This window comes from Lutra lutra, chromosome 1 (genome assembly GCF_902655055.1).
Source record: "Lutra lutra chromosome 1, mLutLut1.2, whole genome shotgun sequence".
Classification (NCBI taxonomy): domain Eukaryota; kingdom Metazoa; phylum Chordata; class Mammalia; order Carnivora; family Mustelidae; genus Lutra; species Lutra lutra.
The window spans coordinates 154851241-154872520 of NC_062278.1; the positions used below are offsets into that span (position 1 = coordinate 154851241).

Below are 21280 nucleotides of genomic sequence, written 5' to 3' on the forward strand. Positions count from 1 at the left end.
CCTCTTGATCTCTTATCAAATAACAATAACAGTGATAATCATAGCAGCTACTGTTTCTTGAGCACTGATAATGTGTCAGGCACAGAGCTAACCCCTTGACATAACATGGCATGTTAGCACGGGCTAATTACCATCCTCAGTATTCTCTTAGAGCCAACTAGGGTCCAATGTCCATCTTTGGAGAGAGGGAGGACAGAGTGAAAGAGAGAATGTCCAGCAATCTCACAACGTCCACTTCTAGGGCAGAAGGTCTGCTTGGGGCCTTAGCATGGGAGCCAGCAAAGCAGCACTGAGCTCCCTGACTTTGTTTATCTGCAGTGGGATGGCAAACTCAAAGGCCTGCAGGAATCAAGCAGATGATGACATAAAGGTGGCCAAGCAAGAGATCTTGGCACTGAATAGTTGTCCCACATACACAGGTAGGCAGACCCAACACAGTGCTTGACTCCAGGGAGGGACATTTACATAGGAGTCAGGGAGATTTATGCCAAGGAAGTGTCCCTATCCATTATTGTTCTAGTCTGCAGCTTTTCATAAGAAACAAGAAATCCATACTCTAATGTGGGCTACTAATCCACTTTTTAAAAAGGCACTCTAAAAGTCAAATGAAGCATATCCTGGGACACATTTGTGTCATATACCACCAGTTAGTGACATCTGTCTGAAATGACATCTTTCATTGTCCTATGGAAAGAAGGGCATAGTGGACCTACAGAGCCCTGTACTCATAATGTGGAAACTTGAGAAGTTAGGAATTAAAACAATTTTTTTAGTGATTTAGAAGGACAGATTTTTTAGAAGGACAGATTTTTTAGAAAGATGGATTTTTAGAAGGACAGATTTCTCTAAGTACCTAGAAAATGATGTCAAGAGGCAGGCACCCATTAATGGTCCATGTAAGATCCCCCATGTACAAACATTGAGGGAGCAAGAGTCCATACTCCCTATGCCCTGGGAGGGCCTGAAGTTAGTTTTCTACTAAAATATGAACATTTTTGGCACACTTGGGGGAATGCAAGCTTGGTGTTTTCAAATCTACGTGCTTCTTTTGCTGACTCCATGAAGCCTATATTCTCAAACAACCAAAAATAGGCAGGTTTATTCCATAGCCTTGGCCTACAGAATTCTCCAGGAACCTGCCTCTCTGGTCCCATCTTCCTGATCCTGACATGCTGCTCACCTCACCATTCCCTAACCACGGCCACCACCCCCATGCTTTTCTGGGGGCCATTAGTCCTCCTCCTCCACCACCTTCCCATTCCTCATTAAATGACTGATACCATGGTCCATCAGTATTATGATACACTTGAAAGAAACTCAACCACCTTTTGGCTCTAGCCCTTCACATTTTTGTATTTGGCAAAACCCTATCAAATATTGAAGCTGAAACCAATATTCCCTCTGCTGTGCCTAACCCTGAGCTGTGGACATTACCGTAGAAAATTCACACAGCCCATATCATCAGTTTCATCATTTTTATTAATAGATTTTATTTCTTAGAAAAGTTTTAGATTGTTCATAAAAATTGAACAGACAGCACACAGAGTTCCCATATACCTCCCCTGGCCAACCACAGGCACACAGTTTATCCAGGTAAGTCTTCAGTGGTCTCCCATTGCTCTGAGGACAAAATCCAGAGTCCTTTCAATGGTCTCCGAAGTTGGCAAAATCAAGACTTGCTTACCTCTGCAAACAATCTCCTTTTGCCCACTTCGCTCCAGCCAGAGAGACCTCCTCTCCCTTTGTCACACTTAACAGAACTATTCCTGCCTCCGGTCCTTTGCACGTTCACTCCCTCGGCCCAGGATGCTTTCCCCTGTCTTTACTTAGATCATTTATTCTCCTTTCTCCTGGCTCAACCCACACATCACATCCTCAGAGAGGTTCTTCCTGACCACATTATCTTAGGTTGGATTCTCCCAGCAAATTAATCTGTTTTACACAGTTTGCAATCATCTGTGAGACAAAAACCAGGGTTTCCTTGTCTACTATTCTATCACAACGTCCATCACATAGTAGGAGCTCAATAAACACTTGTTGATTGAAAGAAAGGAGGCAAATAAGGACAGAAGGAAGAAATGAAAATGCTGTGTCTTCCTTTTTGCTTTTTGCTCCCTCTCAAAGTAGCATTGCCTCCCTTCCCATCACTGATATCCTGGCTCCATGCATCCACTGGTCTGTCCTTGTAGCAATACCACATGTCTTAAGTCCTGCAGTTGCCTTGAGCATGTCTGTGTCTATAAGGCAAGTCACCTACCTCGTCTTATTTCTTCAAGAATATCTCAGCCCCTGCACCTCTGTATTCATTTTAGAATCAACTTGCCAAATTACATCCCCACATACACACAAAACTGTTGTTCTTTTCTACTGGGACTGTAATAATTTATACATCAATTTGGGAAGAAATGCAACCTTTACATTATGTAGTCTTCTGACCTATGAAAACAGTACACTCTTCATTTTTTTCAATCTTTCAATAGTTGTATAATCTCTCCCTAGAGTTTTATAATTTTTTTCCATTAGGAATTTTCTCCATCTTTTGTTAGATTTATTCCTAGATATTCCCTAGTTAATTATGCTATTATAAATGAAATCTCTTTTTAAATGTCTTTTTCTGAGTGTTTTTTTTATTAATATTTTGCTATATAGTACTTTTGTATCCAGGAATTTCTTATTAATTCTGATTTATCTATACAGTCTTTCAAATTTTTTAACACAATCATATCATATGCAAATAATGAGTTTTGTTTCTTTTTTTCTAATGCTTATACCATTTGGTTCTTTTTTTTTCTTTTTTAAAAATTTTTTATTTCTTTTCAGCCTAACAGTATCATTGTTTTTGCACCACACCCAGTGCCCCCATGCAATCCATGCCCTCCTAATACCCGCCACCTGGTTCCCCCAACCTCCCACCCCCCGCTCCTTCAAAACCCTCAGATTGTTTTTCAGAGTCCATAGTCTCTCATGGTTCATCTCCCCTTCCAATTTCCCTCAATTCCCTTCTCCTCTCCATGTCCCCTTGTCTTCCATGTTATTTGTTATGCTCCACAAATGAGTGAAACCATATGATCATTGACTCTCTCTTCTTGACTTATTTCACTCAGCATAATCTCTTCCAGTACTGTCCATGTTGCTACAAAAGTTGGGTATTTACCCTTTCTGATGGAGGCATAATACTCCATCGTTTATATGGACCACATCTTCTTTATCTATTCATCCGTTGAAGGGCATCTTGGTTCTTTCCACAGTTTGGCGACCGTGGCCATTGCTGCTATAAACATTGGGGTACAGATGGTCCTTCTTTTCACTACATCTGTATCTTTGGGGTAAATACCCAGTAGTGCAATTGCAGGGTCATAAGGAAGCTTTATTTTTAATTTCTTGAGGAATCTCCACACTGTTCTCCAAAGTGGCTACACCAACTTGCATTCCCACCAACAGTGTAAGAGGGTTCCCCTTTCTCCACATCCTCTCCATTTGGTTCTTTTAACTACACTATTGTGATGATTAAGATGCCCCGTATACTGTTGAAAGGACGTGTTAATAGCAGACATCCTTGCTGTTTTCCTGATCTCAAAGAGATTGCTTTCAATATTTCACCAAGTGTAATTTTTTTTTTTAAAGATAAAGAAGAAACTTTTATGGGTTTAGGAAGTTCTCTTTTGTTAAGTATACTTATCATGAATGGATGTTTAATTTTATCAGACAACTGTCCTCCATGTATTAAGATAATCAAATGATTTTTATCCTTTAATGCATTGAAGTGGTGAATTATATTAATTGATTTTTCTGCTGTAAAATCAACATTGCCTTCCTTAGATGAACGCAACTTGATTATGATACATTTTTTTGTACAATGGAAATTTTAGTTTGCTTATAATTTGCTTAAAATTTTTGCATCCTTATTGATGAGTAATATTTGGTCTGTAATTTTCCTTCCTACATTGCACTTGCCAGATGTTAGCAACTAGCTATCAAGGTTGCACTAATTTCCATAAAAAGAGGTGAGAAATAGTCCTCTTCCTCTATACCCAGTCTTTGGATAATATTGAAATTACTTACTCCTTATAGGGTTGGTAGAATTCACCAATGAGGCCATTTGAGGTCAAAATTTTTCATGACTGACTTAATTTTCTTACTGGCTGTGCGACTACTCAGGTTTTCTGTTTCTCAAATTGGTTTTGGTAAGTTATAGTTTTCTAAAAATTTCCCTTATCTAAATTTTCAAGTTTTTTGGCATAAAGTCGTGTGTGCTATGCCATTACATTTTAAGGGTCTATATCACCTGCACTTATGTTACCTTTTTCTTTCTTTAAAAATGGTGATTTGTGCTTTCTCTCATCTGTTACTATATTAGCCTTGCCAAAGGTCCTCAATTTAATTAGTCTTTTCAAAGAACCAACTTTTAGCTCATTGGTCTCTTCTCCTTCATTGATGTTTTCTATTTCAAGTAATCCTGCATCTTATCTTAATTACATCCTCCGTCCTACATGTTTTACACTTTTCTAACTTCTTAAGATGGAATTTTCAACCTATTTTCCTTTCCAATATATTCAATGAAGACTTCATTTCCTTCTAAGAACTGCTTTAATATATAGAATTTTCCTTATTATTTGGCTTTAAATATTTTCTAATTTCAAATTTGATTTCTTCTTTGACTCAAAGGTTAATTAGAAGCACAGTTCTTAATTTCTAGTTATCTTCATGCCATCAAGTTTTAGCTCAATTGTATTACACTTAAGGGAACATACACGGCTTGTTCAATGCTTTGAAATTTATTGTAATTTTCTTTTGGCCCAGCATGTTGAAAATGTTCCTTATTCACTTGAAAAGGTGTCTTCTGCAGTTGTAGGGTACAATACTCTGCATATATCCATCGGGTAGAGAAAGTTCATTGTGCGGTCCAAATATTCTACATCCCTGCTTATTTTTGTCTACCTGTTCTAGCAATTACTGAGATGGTAGTGTATAAAAATATCTCCCACTATGATTATGGCATGGTCTGTTTCTCCTTATGGTTCTATCTTGAAGCTGTGTTATTAAATGCATACATATTTTAAGTTTTTATATCTTCCCTGTAAAGTGAAACTTTTATCAGTAAGAATTGACCTTCTTTCTCCCTAAAAAATGTTTTTTGCCTAAGAAAAAAACACCTCATCTGCCTCATATTAAAATTAAAAGACTCTGTTTTCCTTTGATATAGAATTTGCATGATGTATCTTTACCCATCCTTTTTTCTATGACTTTTGTATACCTTTGGGGTTTTTGTATGAGTCTCATAAATAGAATACAGTTGGATTTTGGATTCTTATTTACCTCTGACAATCCAATCTTTGTCTTTTAACCAAAACATTTAGCCCACTTACTTTATCGTGCATACTGATATGTTTGAATTTGTGCTTATCATATTTTGGGTTTTCTGTTTGCTTCATCTGTCCTAGTATTTTTGTTCCCTGTCTTCCTCAATTCTTTCTTTAAGATTTTATTTATTTATTTGAGAGAGAGCACATGAGCCGTGGGGGAGAGGGGGACAGAGAGATGGTGAGAAGCAGGCTCCTTGCTGGGCTTGGTCCCAGGAACACAGAATCATGAAATGAACCAAAGGCAGACACTTAACCAACTGAGTCACCCAGGCACCCCCTCTCTTCCTCAATTTTTTATTTATTTTGGACTGTTTATTTTTTCCTGTACCATTTTCCTCCTTCATTAGTTTGCGAATCTCTCTGTTTTTATTCTTTGAGTGGTTACCTTAGGAATTATTTAATTAAAGTCAAAAGTTAGCTAAAACCTCTACTTTCCAAGACCACTTTTCACTTCATATACCCCTTCCCAACTTACTACTGTGCTAAGCATTTTAATTTTATCTTGTTTTTAAAAAGCTATATGATTCAATCAATCATAAATAATTCCCAACTTACTATTATTATTTATTTTAGTTTTATCTTGTTTAAAAAGAAGCTATGTGACTTAATCAATGATAAATAATTCTATCTATTGTACAAACAATCCCCAAAGCCCCATAGCTTAACCCAGTCAAGGTTCGTTTCTCACTCATGTCATCTTCTGATGCAAGCCAGTCAGCTCCAGGTGGGACTCCTTCAAGAAGTGACATTACCACATCCAAGGAAGGTCTGTACAATCTTCAAAACTTGCCTCCTATTTGTGGAAACGTGGCCAAACCTTTTTTTCAGCTTTAAACAGTCAAAGGCTTTTTCAATCAGGGTTCATGGCTTCTTTTACAATGCAATTCCTTCAAAAGTTAGGTGGCTTCAAACCTCTCTGTGGCCTGTGGCGAAGTTCTCAATTCCCCTTTTTTTCTTTCTTTCTCACCCCCATGCCTTTCTCTCTCAAGTGGTGGCTCTCAAACGGTGGCCACAGCATTTGGAGAATCTTCGCGGAGATTTGCTTCATTTCATTGAAAAATTTAACTGGTCTTCAATACTTAAAAGACTTGATCCTATTGCTTAACTGATTAGGATCTAAAGCAGTGTACTTTCCTGAAACTTCAAGGTTCTAAATTTCTGGATTCTATTTCCTTTTACTTCAGTTTAATCAGCCCGATATTCTCCAAGCTCATCCCTTTCCTGTAATAGCTTGACAGATGCAACCTTCTACATCTGACCCACAATACTAAGGTTTTGTTTTATAAACCTTTCCCCTAGGGCTACTGGCCCATGAGGCTCATGATCTGCCCCACCCACATTATTGCAGGCAATGTTTCTGCCATTGCCACACAGATCAGGACATTTGGAGCCTTCTCATATCAGTTTTCTTGTTGTCCTCAACATGACCACTAAGCTAGTGCCACACATTTGCTATCTTGAAATGGCAAGAGCTCTTTTCAGTGTGCCAGTTTCTACATAACTCAAGGTAAGTACATCTAGTTACTGTGACAATCTCTACATCTGTGAGTTAACATAACAGAAGTTTCTGTATCACAACATATTCAGTGCTGTTTGGGAAGTTCTCCTGGTGTGTCTGCTTTGAGGAGTTACTCAGGTATCCGGTATGATATGATGTCACCATCTTCAATGGGTGACCTCTACAGTGGCCATGGGAGAGGATGAGAAAGTGCGTTGGTGTTTTATGGTTATGCCTGAAAGTAGCATACACTACTTCTGTCTCCATCTGCATTCCATTAGCCAGAATCCAATAACATGATCTCAACTATTTGCAATTGAAGTTGGAAAGCAGTCTTCCTTTGTGTCTGAGAGGAGCAGAAGTGCGTGGTGACTATATAGCCAGTCTCTGTCATGCCCCATAAGACTTTATTATTGTATCCACTCAATGCTCATTTAGATTCACCCTCAGGCTTAGCACATCCTTATTCTTTTTACATTCTTGCATATGATACTTTCCTTCTGCCTGAAGATTTTTTAGAATTTCTTTAAGTGGATGTCTTCTGGCAAGAACCTCTCTCAGTTTTATTTATCTGAAATTTGCCATTCAGTTTACCCTTGTCTTTAAGTGCAATTTTTAATAAATGTAAAGAAAGTTGATAATTAATAGTTACTTTTTCTCAGTTCATCGAAGATTTATTTATTCCATAGTGTGAGTAGTTCCTCAGTGATGAGTAGTAAGCTTTCAATTTTAACTGTTGTTCCTTTCTCTCTGGGTACTTTTAAAATCTTCTCTTTGTCTTTGCTGTTCTGTAATCTCATTAGTATGTGTTTAGCTATGAATTTATTTATTTTTTCATTTATAATGCTTAAGATTCTTTGATTTCTTGAATCTACAGATTTGTGATTTTCTTCAGTTCCAGAAAGTTCTAAGACAATATATGGGCAAATCTAGCCTCCACACCACTCTTTCTTCTCTCGGACTTTTATTAGATGTATTAAACTCTCCCACTCTATTCCCTGTGTTCTTATGGCTTTTTGAAATTTTCCATCTATGTCTTTCTGGCTACTTCTAGATAATTTCTTCTGTATATCTGCAATTCATTCATTCTTTTCTAAACTGTATTACAGGGCGCCTGGGTGGCTCAGTGGGTTAAGCCGCTGCCTTCGGCTCAGGTCATGATCTCAGGGTCCTGGGATCGAGTCCCGCATCGGGCTCTCTGCTCGGCGGGGAGCCTGCTTCCCTCTCTCTCTCTCTCTTTCTCTGCCTGCCTGTCTGTCTGCTTGTGATCTCTCTCTGTCAAATAAACAAATAAAATCTTTAAAAAAAATAAATAAATAAACTGTATTACATCTTATGTGAAACTCCTCCATAGATTTTTTTTTTAAGATTTTTACTTATTTGACAGAGAGAGATCACAAGTAGGCAGAGAGGCAGGCAGAGAGAGAGAGAGAGGGAGAAGCAGGCTCCCTGCTGAGCAGAGAGCCCAAAGTGGGACTCGAGCCCAGGACCCTGGGATTGTGACCTGAGCGGAAGGCAGAGTCTTAACCCACTGAACCACCCAGGTGCCTACCCTTCTAGAGTTTTTTAATGTTGTGTTATATTTTTCATTTCTAGAAGTTCCATGTGGTTATTTTTCAAAACTTATTTATAATTTATTGTTCTATTCCCATATCTTCCAGTTTGTGTTTTATTTCTTTAAGCATATTATATCTACTTATACTGTTATCTCTGGCTAATAATTTTATTACCTAAGGAAATTGAGTGGCAGTTTCCACATACACATCCTGGATCTCTCTCCCTCATGATGCCTCATTATTATGTATTTGTTTGTTTTACTGCAAATCTTAGACACTTTTGGATGGGGGTGTTTTGAGACCTGGGATGCAGGCTGGTTTCTTCAGAGAGTATTTGCATTCACTTTGTAGGTTTTGTAGGTTTTTTGTAGGTTTTCTCTAAATTAAATTCTCAGGTTGAAACAACTTAGTAGCATGAATTCTAGCCAAAATCCTGTGTGAGCACCACTTTGGGGATCTAAATTCTCAGTGTCAGTTTCCCTCTCTCTACCTGGACTAGACATTTAATTTCCCTGGCATTCTCCTGGGTTTATTTCTGGTTTGTCCTTACATGGAAGTTAGAGCTCTTTGGGATCTAGTCTTAAAAGGGGGAAGAAATTCCTGTTAGACCTTCCACATTAGACAGGCTCTGAGACAAGTTTTCTGCCCTCCATGCCTCATTAAACCATTAAAACCTATGCTAGATTCACTCGGTTTTACAAATGTCTTCAGAGAAAAAGCCAACTTCAACAATCTGTTTCTATATCTGAATTCCCATATTTATTTAATTTTTGGCTAAAGAATTTACTTCCATTACTGATAGACCATCAACACAATTTAGATTTTATTATCCAGCATTTTTAAAGATTTTATTTATTCATTTGAGAGAGGGAAAACCAGAGATAGAGCAGGAGCCGAGGGGGAGGGGCAAAAAGAGAGAGAGAAGCGGCTTCCTGCTGAGCAGGGAGCCTGGTGCCGGACTCCATCCCAGGACCTTGGGATCATCACCCAAACCAAAAGTAGACACCTAACTGACTGAGCCACCCAGGCATCCCTACCCAGCATACTAAAGAACTTTTTTTTTTTTTTAAGATTTTATTTATTTATTTGACAGAGAGATCACAAGCAGGCAGAGAGGCAGGCAGAGAGAGAGGAGGAAGCAGGCTCCCTGCTGAGCAGAGAGCCCGACACGGGGCTCGATCCCGGGACCCTGAGATCATGACCTGAGCCGAAGGCAGAGGCTTAACCCACTGAGCCACCCAGGCGTCCCACTAAAGAACTTTTTGATGGAAAGGAAAACCCAAGGGGGATCCAGTGTAGGCTACCATATTACCTTGTCTATTGATATTTGTCATAAGGTCCACTTCATCACCAAGTGGTGACCTCCCCAGTAGAGGACAGACTTACCTTTAGACTTACTTTTCATCCTATTCTAAAAGTAAAGCATCCTAATTAAAGTAAATTGAAAATATAGAGAAAAATTTAACTCTAAGATCCAAGATATTTGGATATATTTCCATACAAATATGCCTATGTTACCAACTTGGTTTATTTCCTTCTTGTCTTTTCCCCTCTAAATAGATGTTTTTATATTATGAGATTAACTAGAGAATTGGTTAATTAAATGTGAAGCAATATTCAGCAGCATTTAAAAGCAACAATTTATAAATCTTATGTGATATTATAAAGAAATTCTTTTTGAGGGACACCTCTGTGGCTCAGTCAATTAAGTGTCTACCTTCAGCTCAGGCCATGATCCCAGGGTCCTGGGATGGAGCTCTGCCTCAGGGTTCCTGCTCAGCAGGGAGTCTGCTTCTTCCTCTCTCCCAAATAAAGAAAATCTTTAAAAAAAAAAAAATTCTTTTTGATGTATTGCTAAGCTGGGCAAAGTGCAGAGAAAGCAAAGTGCATGGAGGTAGAGGTGAGATTCTCGGGAATCGTGGACACATGTGGGGCTGCTTTCCTGGACCCCTCACTCTAGACACCAGCAAGAGCCAGCCAGCTCATTCAGGGGCTCTACAGCAGGCACTCTGTAAATGTGTGTTGACTGATAGCTAACACTAGGGGCCCCCAAGCTCAGATATCTCTAGAACAGCAAGTAAAGGGCTCTTGTTCTCTTGCCTTCCATAAAGACAATAAAAGAATTCATAGAGGACCACTCAATTCATGCCCCCAATGACAATTACATACAATTTGCTTGCAGTTTAACAAAAGGTTAATTATAGACAACAAATTGCTACCTAACGGGATTCTAATATTAATTTCTAAACTCCCTACCCCCCCCGCAACTAACAAGGAACCAGTGGAAACTTTGATTAGATTAAGGCAAGAGTCATGTCTGGTCCTTAGCTTATGGCCAGTGAGCATACCCATGTGTCCCTCACTGTCCCCAGTCGTGCCCCACAAGGGCCCTACTCCAGTCTCTGCCTTTGCACTTGTCCAGAGTTTACTGTGAGAGTAGAGATCTGCGGCAATGATGTTGCTAAGGAAACTTGGCATTCTCCCAATACCCTCCGCAAAACGGCTCCATCTAGTTTCCAGTGCTCAGTGTTTGTTTGAGCTTATATGCTGCTTCTGTGTTTAGTCTACAAAACTGGTGTTTTAGGCTCTGCTTCCAGTATGAGGAGCATACTTTCAGGTTGGGTCTAAGGTGAACATAGGCCATTGCACACCCCTCCCCCATAGGAATGGAACTTCCTGCATAAGAGGATTAAACCTCCCTTGGGCCTTACTGCTGTGTGGCTGCTGAAATTATTGTTGCACTGTTCTGATTGGCATTGCATCTTAACCCCTACGCCAGAGTCCGACTTTTACCAGGTGCCCCATAAATACCTATGACAGTAGAACCCAGATATTTCTTTCTAACAAATTAAAGAAACACACAAATATATTTTTTAAAAGTCTACACATCTATATGCATAGTGTTTATGCTCCCTTGTTGGACTTAGCATGTTTGGGTTTACAATGAAATCTTTTTGGGTTTTTGCCTATTTTTCATAACTAAGCCACTAGTTCCATGAGGGCAAGAGCGCACATACCTCTCTCTGTATACCCCACAAGTTCACACAGCGCCATGCACATGCATGGCTAGCATTCAATGACGTGAAACAAGCAAACATGTAAATGCTGGGTCCATGAAATCATATACTTGCCATTTCAGAGCTGGTGGTGGTAGCAGATGCTGTCCGTGGCCCCAAGATGAGAACTGCCCTAAGATATGATTCACCAGTACTTCTCAAATACAGTGGGTCCTGACCTCCCTGCAAAAGGCTAAGCTTACATCAGGTCGGAAATGGGTCATTATCACTTATTTGTGAGCTCCATCGTGCCACATAGAATAAGTCAACATTCAGGAAGCCTGTGGCTGCAGAATAGAATACGTATGGTAAGACCATCGCCTCAGTATAAAACTCCTAACTGCCACAGTTGCTGAAGCATGTTGATACATAAGGACCCATGGAAGGCTGGTAATATTTTTAAGTAACTGATGACAGAAAGAAAGGTCTCTAAAAGCAGCTTCCTGGGAGCACCCCCATCTTAATGAAATGAGCTGCCTTGTGCTTTTCCCTGACCTTTGGCTTCAGGTCAAAGCTTGAGATGAAAAGGGATGAGAACAGTAGCCAGGACCTGACAGTCTCTGTTTCTCTGCAGCTTCGGGTCTTCAAGCTGGCCAAGTCCTGGCCAACCCTAAATACACTCATCAAGATCATCGGGAACTCGGTGGGGGCACTGGGGAATCTCACCATCATCCTGGCCATCATTGTCTTTGTCTTCGCTTTGGTTGGCAAGCAGCTACTGGGGGATAATTACCGTGACAATCGGCATAATATCTCCGCGCCCAATGAAGAATGGCCACGCTGGCACATGTATGACTTCTTCCACTCCTTCCTCATCGTCTTCCGGATCCTATGTGGGGAGTGGATCGAGAACATGTGGGCCTGCATGGAAGTTGGCCAGAAATCCATATGCCTCATCCTTTTCTTGACAGTGATGGTGCTGGGGAACCTGGTGGTAAGTGCTGAGCCTCCCTGGGGGCACTGTCTTGGGGACAATGGAGAAGACTTCTGGGTTATCCTAAGAAGCTTTGAAGTTGCACATTTTTATGCCCCCATCATACCTCCCTGACTGTAAGTCTTCAAACTTTGCAAAGTCATGTGGGGCATGTTCTAAGAACTGTCCACAGGAAGGTAACCTGACTTACTGGCATGAGCACATAGGAGAGGGATGGAAAGACCTGTTTAGAATCCCAGCTCTATGACTAGTAAAGCTGGATGACCCAGCACAAGAGACAATCTCCTCAAGCTTTAATTTCCTTCAAATCAAGAAGATAGTGCTTATTCATAGGCTTACCCAGGGAATTAAACTACAGGAGATGACATATGCAAATTGCCTAGTGCAGTGTCTAGGCCACAACAAGAACTCAGTAATTGTTAGCTGTTTGTTGAAGAAAAATTTCCTTCTCCACTCTAGTGGGTCTCAGGAGATATTTTTCTCTAGGGCCATGAGAGCTGACTGATTTCTCTGAGCTACACGGATCCTAGCTATGAGCAGGAGGGCGGGCACGATGAGACAAGGGGAAAGGGAGAAGCTGGGTCATGGACAACAACCAATGCCATAATGTCAATAACAAAATCCACTCCCACATTAGGGAGCACCTCACTGAAGACCTTTCTGCCAATTACCCCCCCCTTCTTTATCCTAGTTGGCCCCATGACCTCAGCTTATCCCCACCCACTGTGGTTCTGGGCACCCTTGCTGTACCAGTGCTGGCTGTTGTAGGGGGACATGTGAACACTCAGAAGCCCCTTTCTTACTGCCCTGAAAGTCAACTAATTTGGATTCTTTTCTATGAGAGTCTTACAGACACAAGAAAGCTAAACCAGAAGAGATGAAACAACAAACCCAAACTTTTCAGTCTTTCCCACCTGGGTCCTGGAGCCAAAGATGTCTTCCCCCCCAGTTCCCAAGATAGGGGGTTGGCTGAAGATCCTTTCTTCCAGGCTGAGCTCAGCATGCCTGCAGAGCTACAGGGGCCCTTACCCTCAGACAGGAATTTTCTCTTTCTGAGCACTCTTAGAGCTCTCAAGTAGTTTCCTCTTCACGACCATTCCAGAAGGATGGGAGTCCCCACTCTCTGCTCATGGGAGAAGAACATGAAGTTAGAAACAGCAAGGAGATTACCCAGGACCCCAAGGCAAGGAAAAGAACCCAGGGCTTTGGCAGATGACAGTAGTCCCAGGGCAGACCCATACGTGTTCCTTTCTGCTATGCCTGAATGTCCCTTGGTTCAGCAGGGCTGATCCTTCTCCATGGCAGACAATGTGTTTCCAAGCCTTGTCCACATGAGGCAGGTTGCTTGGGACATCCCCAGGACTCCCCTCAATGGCTCTCAAACTGTCCATCCCCCCAGAAGGAAAGCACATTGGGTGGGCAGAGAGAGGCCCAGGTGTGGCTATCTTGTCCTCTGGCTGGTTGCCAACCTGGCAGACTATGGAGGAACTCAGCTTGTTGGTCAAGCCATCATTGCTTCCACTCCTACTCTCCAGGTGCTCAACTTGTTCATCGCCCTGCTGCTGAACTCCTTCAGTGCTGACAACCTTGCAGCTCCAGATGAAGATGGGGAGGTGAACAACCTACAGGTCGCCCTGGCACGGATCCAGGCATTTGGCCATCGTACCAGGAAGGCCATCTTCAGCTTCTGCACCAGGCCCTGCCTGCTGCCCTGGCCCAAAACAGAGCCCCAGCTGGTGGTGAAACTCCCACTCTCCAGCTCCAAAGCTGAGAACCACATCGCTGCTGATGCAGCTGTGGGGAGCCCCAGAGGGCTTCCAGTGTCCAGAGGCCCCAAAGATGACTACAACGACTTCATCACCAACCCCAACATATGGGTCTCTGTGCCTATTGCCGAAGGAGAATCTGACCTTGATGACCTGGAGGAGGATGGTGAGGAGGATGCTCGGAGCTCCCAGCAGGAAGTGACCCCTCAAGGGCAGGTGAGAGTCCTCCCACGGGACAGCCTGAGAGCTGGAGTGACAGGGCAGAAGGGAAATTTGAATAAGGAGGTTGTCCAACATCAGGACTGGCACAGACTTGATGAGCCCCAGGCAAATCAAGTCTATGGGCACCCAACGTCAGGAAGCAAATACCATGCCAAGTTTCTGAAGGAGGTGGCTTTTGAGCAGAGCCTGGAAAAAAGGGTCAGAATTCCCCAGGCAAGTGAGAGCAGGGGCAGGACCTTAGTCTCAGACCACTTTGAGGTTCTTGGGATTATCTTTTGCACAACTGCCCCTCTTAACTTTGCCCAACTCAGGCTCTGTGCCTGAGATGCTAATGAGACTCCTCTAAGAACTAACAAGACTCCCCAAAGAACAGATGTTGTCCAAGAGCAAGATTCATTTGATCTTCATCAGATAGGGAGTCCTGATCATCATGGGACTCATTTATCCAGATTTATCCAGATTTTCCAAACAAAGGATGTCACAGGGAAATAATACCTTTTCTTTTTGGCCCCAAAGAATTCAAAGCACATTTAAGCCTTTTAGCAATATATATAATTTTAAATACTTTGCACAGTTCCCTACTACCTTAAGCTGATGTATCAACCCTCGTTGACCTCTTCTCAGTGACTTTGGCACAGTATGGAAGGTAGGGGTCCCTGTGGGGTCTGGAGGCAGGCAGGGCGGCTAGCCAGGCCACTAAGTGGCCTCAGACAGCTGTGCTTTGAGTCTGTAGCTCTACCACAGCCTTCTTCCCCTGCAGCTGTCACTTCTCTTGTGTTCCAGCAGCTGCTATTATCAGCTGCCATGTTTTACATGCCTTTGTGTGGGTGACAGCCGAGGGCAGGGCATCACCATCCCTGGAATAAAGGACATGAACTTCATGATGACTGTGTCCACTCAGAGGCATTTTCAGATACTTTGGGGTCCTTGGGGGACTTCAGATGGCCAAGGTCTCTATCTCTCTGACTTCTGGACAAGTAGTAATGGTCGTGGTTAACATCTATTGAGCCAAACGCTTCATGCCAAGTGTTTTCCAAGCATTCACAGATTTAGTCAGCAAAATCACTGAATAAAGTAGATCTTGCCTTCTCAATTTTGCAGGTGGGAGAAATGGAGATCAGGTTGATACATGGCTTGTAAGTAATGGAGCCAAGAGTTTAAAAGATCTGGTTATAGAGACTCCAGGCTGACTTCACACAAGCATGTGTGTAAGAATGCCAGTATTTTTGCTACAGAGATTAGGTCCTTATCTCTGGCAGACTATGAGGGAGAGATCTCTTCAAACTGAGAAGCAATCAGCTGAGGGTGGGCACAGGTGCCCAGATGGGACCCTCTCTCACTAGCAGGAGCAGTTGCAGCAAGTCGGGAGATGCGAGGGTCACATGGCACCCAGGAGCCCAGGCTCTGGAATGTCCTCTGAGGACCTGGCTTCCCATGAGGGTGAGAAGTGGAAAGACAAGGCTGCTACCCAGGTCCCTGCAGAGGTAGGTATGTGAACTTCTGGGAGGTTGAACAGCCCGCCAGACACTGACCGGTGGGATGGTAGGGGCCAGAGGATGGGGCAGCTCGGGAAGTGGTGTTTCAGACTGCAGTCAGCACATAACCTCACATCTCAGCGTGAGAATTCTTAAGGTCTGTCCTCACCTCCAGGCTGGTCGGCATGATTTCAGTGGAAAGAAGGGGGGTTCCACAGTTAGGAGGTAGGCGGTGATGAGGATGAGATCTTCAACCTCTCTGAGTCTTCTTGTCTTCCTCTCTGAAATGGAATGGTAATGCCTACCTGAGAGGATTCTTTTGAAGCTTAAATGAGATGCTGCTTGTCAAGTGTTTAGTTCCTGCCTGAGATGGAATAAGTGCCCAGAAAATGACAGCCAAGAGAAAAGGGAACAAAAGACAATGCACAGAGAAAGTGTCTTTCTGAGCCAGCAGATGAAAGAGTCACTCGTGGGTGAGGAAGTCTTTCCTGTGACTCCCCCCACCCCCAATCTCTTTTGTCCACATCATTTTTTCCAGCCAAAAGCATTCTGGTGCTCTGTAGAGGCTGTCCGTAGTGAGTAGTGTACTGACAGCCTTACGCAGCCTGAGCAGGAAGCAAAATTGGGGTTTGGGAATGTCATATAAGAGGTAAAAGGAAACTTGGTGGTTTCATTACAAATCTTTGATGAAAATAAGCTACAGGGAAGAGGCATCTAGAAAGATTTAGTGTCGTTCGTACCACGGCATTAAATTCAGGAATTTAACTTGACACCTAGCCTCTGAGAGCTGACGCCATGACAGGCTCCGGGCTGGGCAAAGATAAGGAAGACATCATTTGTGCCCAAAGTTATCGTGTCCTTCAGTCTGAGGAATGTCAGCCACTGGTTGTGTGCCCCTGGGCAGGGATGACCACAGCAGGGTGAGAGGAGAAGGTGGGCTGAGCTGGGGGTGGGGGACCAGGGCCGAACAGAAGCCACTTGGTTCCTGCCGGATGAGGTTGCCACCTTCTACATGTGGACATCATTGTTTCCTTCAGAACATTCTCAGGATTCCCCTGGCTAGTCATCTCTACTCAGTGTTTTCAGCACACAGCTGCTGGGTATCGGTTTTGGTTTGGTTTGGTTTGGTTTGGTTTGGTTTGGTTTGGTTTGGTTTGGTTTGGTTTGGTTTGGTTTGGTTTTTTCTGTCCATGACCCCAGCCAGGCAGAGAAGGGCCTGACAGTGACAGATGGGGACCCACCCCACCATTTGGGTCCATTAGCCAAGCTATCAGGTTTACTAATATGAGAGCAGCTTCAACTCCTAATTGAATTCATCTGGAGACATTATAGGGCTGGAGCTGCCAGGAGGGCAGCAGGGCCCCTGCAGCATTGCTCCCTGATTAAATATTCAAGCCCAGTGAATGCCACGAGTCTTTATGGGTGTAATTACGGTGTCTCGGGCCCTCGCCAGCACTCCATCAGGGGCCTGGAGGTTTAAAGCCTCGCACAGCTAAACCTCTGGGGCTCCGTAGAGAGCATCACTGTTCTGGGCCTCAGCTGGCGAGGCCCCAAACACACAAAGATCACTGCGGTGGGTCCAGCCCCAAGGGGCTCTCCCTGCCTCTCGGAGTCCTTGGCCAGGCAGACCTGCAGTAACCATGTGCAGACTCACTGGGGCCCTCAGAGAGCTGAGTTTGCTGCCCTGGGCTTCTGCCCTGCAGGGAGAGGACGACACGAGCTCCTCAGAAGGCAGCACGGTGGACTGCCTGGATCCTGAAGAGATCCTGAGGAAAATCCCTGAGCTGGCAGACGACCTTGAGGAGCCAGATGACTGCTTCACAGAAGGTAAAGCAGCGGCCACAGAACTCCCATGCTGACATTCATTTGGGCCAGAATCGCATTCAACAAGCTCTCATCTGGGCACCTGTGTGTCCGGGGCCCTGGCCTGGGGTCCATGGAAGACAGACACACAGGGCCACTTGCTGCCTCCTCCCCCAGTCAGGGTGGGGGGCCAGCATCTGACACAAGCACCACGGTCACAGCAGCCTAGTGGGCCCACGTCAGACCCGGCCACCTCAACACGGGCCTTCCTCCTCACCCTCAAAAACACCTCAGAGTAATAAACCAGGCCTCTTGAGGTTAAACAGGGAAAAGGTAAACACTCTTGTTTGGGGACATAAAGGACCAGAGAAGGGTCAGGCTACGTCTATGTCCCTCAGTCTTTGGTGTAGCTCTGAAAGGCAGAACAAATGTCCACGGCCATAGCACTCTGAACGCACCACATCTTGTCCTAAAGGTATAAAACACATCTTACTCTTTGTTTCCCTCCATGTCTAGAATAGAGAGGCACATTGTGTTCTCACTAGATATGCTGGCAATAAGGGGATAGACATATAGTTCACACTATGAAAGTCATTGTGGCTTCAACAATACAAAAAAAATCTATAAACTAAAAAACAACACTTCCTTGAGTTTCCAGTTCCACACAGCCCTGCGCTGGACTGGACCCATGCTCCATACTGGCCATGTGGTGGCCTCTCAGGTGAGCAAGGGCTCAGGGCATAGCCCCTCAGACAGCACTGACCCAGGCCCCACAACTTGCCAGGCTTCCAGAAATGGGTGTGCATAGGACAGGGGCCACACGTATCCTCTCCAAGAAGGACGATAATTGGAGAGGACTTGAGAGTGGGTGACCTCAGTGGTAGGGAGGAACACCCAAAGGGCAGGATTGAGAGGCTGCCTGAGAGGGGTGTGCCTTCTCTCATATTCCGGAGAATTCCTTCCCTACAGGGTGGCAAGTGGGTTTCCCAGCAGAGTGCTTTCCCAGCAGGTCCAGACCAAAAATGCTCCTCTCTCCCCAGGGGGAAATCCCTCTCCATCAGTCACCTCTCCCCACAGGCTGCCTTCGCCATTGTCCCTGCTGTAAAGTGGACACCAGCAAGTTTCCGTGGGCCATGGGCTGGCAGGTGCGCAAGGCCTGCTACCGCATCGTGGAGCACAGCTGGTTTGAGAGCTTCATCATTTTCATGATCCTGCTCAGCAGTGGGTCTCTGGTAAGGGGAGGCGGGGTCCCTGCCCCAAAGCTCTCCAGATCGGGTCTCCCGCAATCCCAAGTGCCTGGAGCTGGAGCAGGCAGCTCCCCCTGATTCCTAGTCTGAAAGTCCCCAACCGATGGCAGAAGAAGCTGCAGCCCACCACACGGGCTCCTCTTAGGAGCAGGGGAGGGTGGATGCTTGTGGTCCACATGTCCTGGCCTGCAAAGCCTGGCTGCAAGTATTTCAAGCAGTGAGGGTATGCATCCACTTTATAGACCAGGAAATGGACACTCAAGGGGCCTGAGGCACTTGTTCATGTTTACCCAGCTTGTCAGTAGCAAAACCTACCTCTACCCTCATCTGATCCCCAAGCCCTGGCTTTCTACCCCTTGGCCTCCCAAACACCGGCCTTCTCCAAAGGCCCAGTGCAAAGATTGCCATCCTCCTGTCTTATCAAGCCACTTGCAAATACTATTATTCATTCTAGGCTCACAGCACATCATTATATCCGCACTTCTCATAATGTAATTACCTGGGGAGCTTGCTAAAAGGCAGATTCTGAATCAGAGCTCGGGTGGGGCCTGAGAATTGGCATTTCCAACAAGCTCCAGGGGATGCTGAGGCCGCGGGCCAAAGACCACACTTTAAATAACACAGCCTTACAGGCATAGGGATGCTGACTCAGGAGCCACTTCCTTAGCCCCTTGCTGAATGGCCAAGGAGGACAAGGAAGGAGGCTCTGATTGCTCCCTGCACAGTCTCAACTCATCTTCCCAGTGGACCAAATAGCTATAGACACGGGAGGGGACTCGCCATCCCCAGGTGTCTCCCTCTTACGGATGAGAAAGGCACAGCCCAAAGACATGAAGGGGCCTGCCTGGGGTCCCAGCTAATTAGTTAAAGGAGGACAAGAAGCCCGCTCTCCTGACTCATGGCTCCAAGTGTCTTCACTTGGTTTGTTCTTTCTGTGTCATTTACTCCCTAAAAACAATCTATTGGATATCTGGGCACCTACTTAAACACCAGATATCCCAGGAAGGGTGCCAAAGCCACGCTGTGTACTGGTTCAGCCTCGGGGAAGAGCAGGTGAGAAGACATGATCTGGGGTAGGGGGTCAGGTGGGCAATGGCACTACAACGAGGGCGAAGAGAGTCTCTGGAACCAGGGCTGCTCTGGCATTGGAGAAGGGGAGGGTGTGGCAACATCTGAAGGGGTCACAGCTGGGTACAGGGTGGTGACTGTCCATGGCCCCAGCTGGCTCCGTACAGCTCTGGTACACTGGCCACATAGCCGGGCAAGAGGGGGCTGGGTGATTTCTCCCCACCCTCCCCTCTTTCCTGTCCTCCTTGACGAGGACAATAGTCACATTTGCTGTTGACAAGGTGCTTTCCTCATTACCTCCTCCACTCCTGTCTTTCCCCATGGGCCTCCTCTCCTCATTTCTCTTCTCCTTGCTCCCCTGCTCCTTCCTTTCTTTCTGTTCCCCTACTCCACTCACCCCAGCTGCTCCCCTCCCTCCCAGCAGGGAGTGCAGATCTTGCACCAGCTGCTGGGCCCTCACCTCCCCATCTCCTTCCCCAAGGGACTGAACAGGCTGGCACCAAATTTAGTCTTCCTTATGCTTTTACTTTGAGTACTTTAAAAAAAAATAAATAAATAACATGAGTTTTCATCTGACAGAGTAAAGTGCAAAAAAAAAACCAAACTTGGAAATCATGGGAAGATGCAAAGAAAAAATATCACCCATTTTCCTATCACTCAAAGAGAATCTCACTTTGAAAACATTTTGGTCTACTTCCTTCCCATCTCTCTTATGCATATAATACATAAATATTACAAAGCTGAAACCACATTTATGCATTCTGTGATTTCTCAGTAAATTCTCACAGTAAATACACTCCTACTATCTGACTTAGTGGCTGCAGTGCTTTACATTACGGGAATGCACCACCATTTATGTGAATAATCCCGCTGTTTACTTCTAATAAGCACTGAACAGCGTATGTCGACTCCTTTGAGGACATTGGCTTCTTCCCCGTCTTGGGTCCAGTTAGAAGCAGAATCCGCAGCAAGGCTTCCTGTGCAAGCAGCTTATGGAAGGCGTGCTCTGAGGGGAAGCCCGTGAGGGAGGCAGGACCAGGAGAGGAGGTAGAAGACACGGCTCCCACACAGTCCACCTCAGCTTGATCCCACGGGAGCTATGAAGCAAAAAAGGTGTCACAGAGCTGTGCCACCTTGAAGCAAAGGGGGTAGTCACTGGCTGTGGCTGCCCCCAGACCAGGCATTTGGCCTCCCAGGCATTTCTGCAGGAGGAGGCAGTTCGCCTCAGCCCAGGGAGGTCCTTAGGAAAAGGGGGCATCCACCAGCTATTAGCAGCCAACCTCACAGCTGCT

General features: G+C 44.5%; 1 protein-coding gene across 3 annotated transcripts in view; it reads left to right on the forward strand.

Annotated features, from left to right (window-relative positions):
- Positions 1 to 21280, forward strand: part of SCN10A (sodium voltage-gated channel alpha subunit 10) — a 97929-nt gene that overhangs the window by 56949 nt on the left and 19700 nt on the right. For 2 of the 3 annotated variants that reach the window (XM_047705157.1, XM_047705325.1), the window contains 5 exons: positions 12048 to 12407; positions 13943 to 14389; positions 15739 to 15879; positions 17574 to 17697; positions 18751 to 18905. In XM_047705157.1, coding sequence (XP_047561113.1) covers positions 12048 to 12407; positions 13943 to 14389; positions 15739 to 15879; positions 17574 to 17697; positions 18751 to 18905 — 1227 coding nt within the window. The remainder of the gene's footprint in view (positions 1 to 12047; positions 12408 to 13942; positions 14390 to 15738; positions 15880 to 17573; positions 17698 to 18750; positions 18906 to 21280) is intronic. The other variant, XM_047705243.1, reaches the window with a different exon arrangement.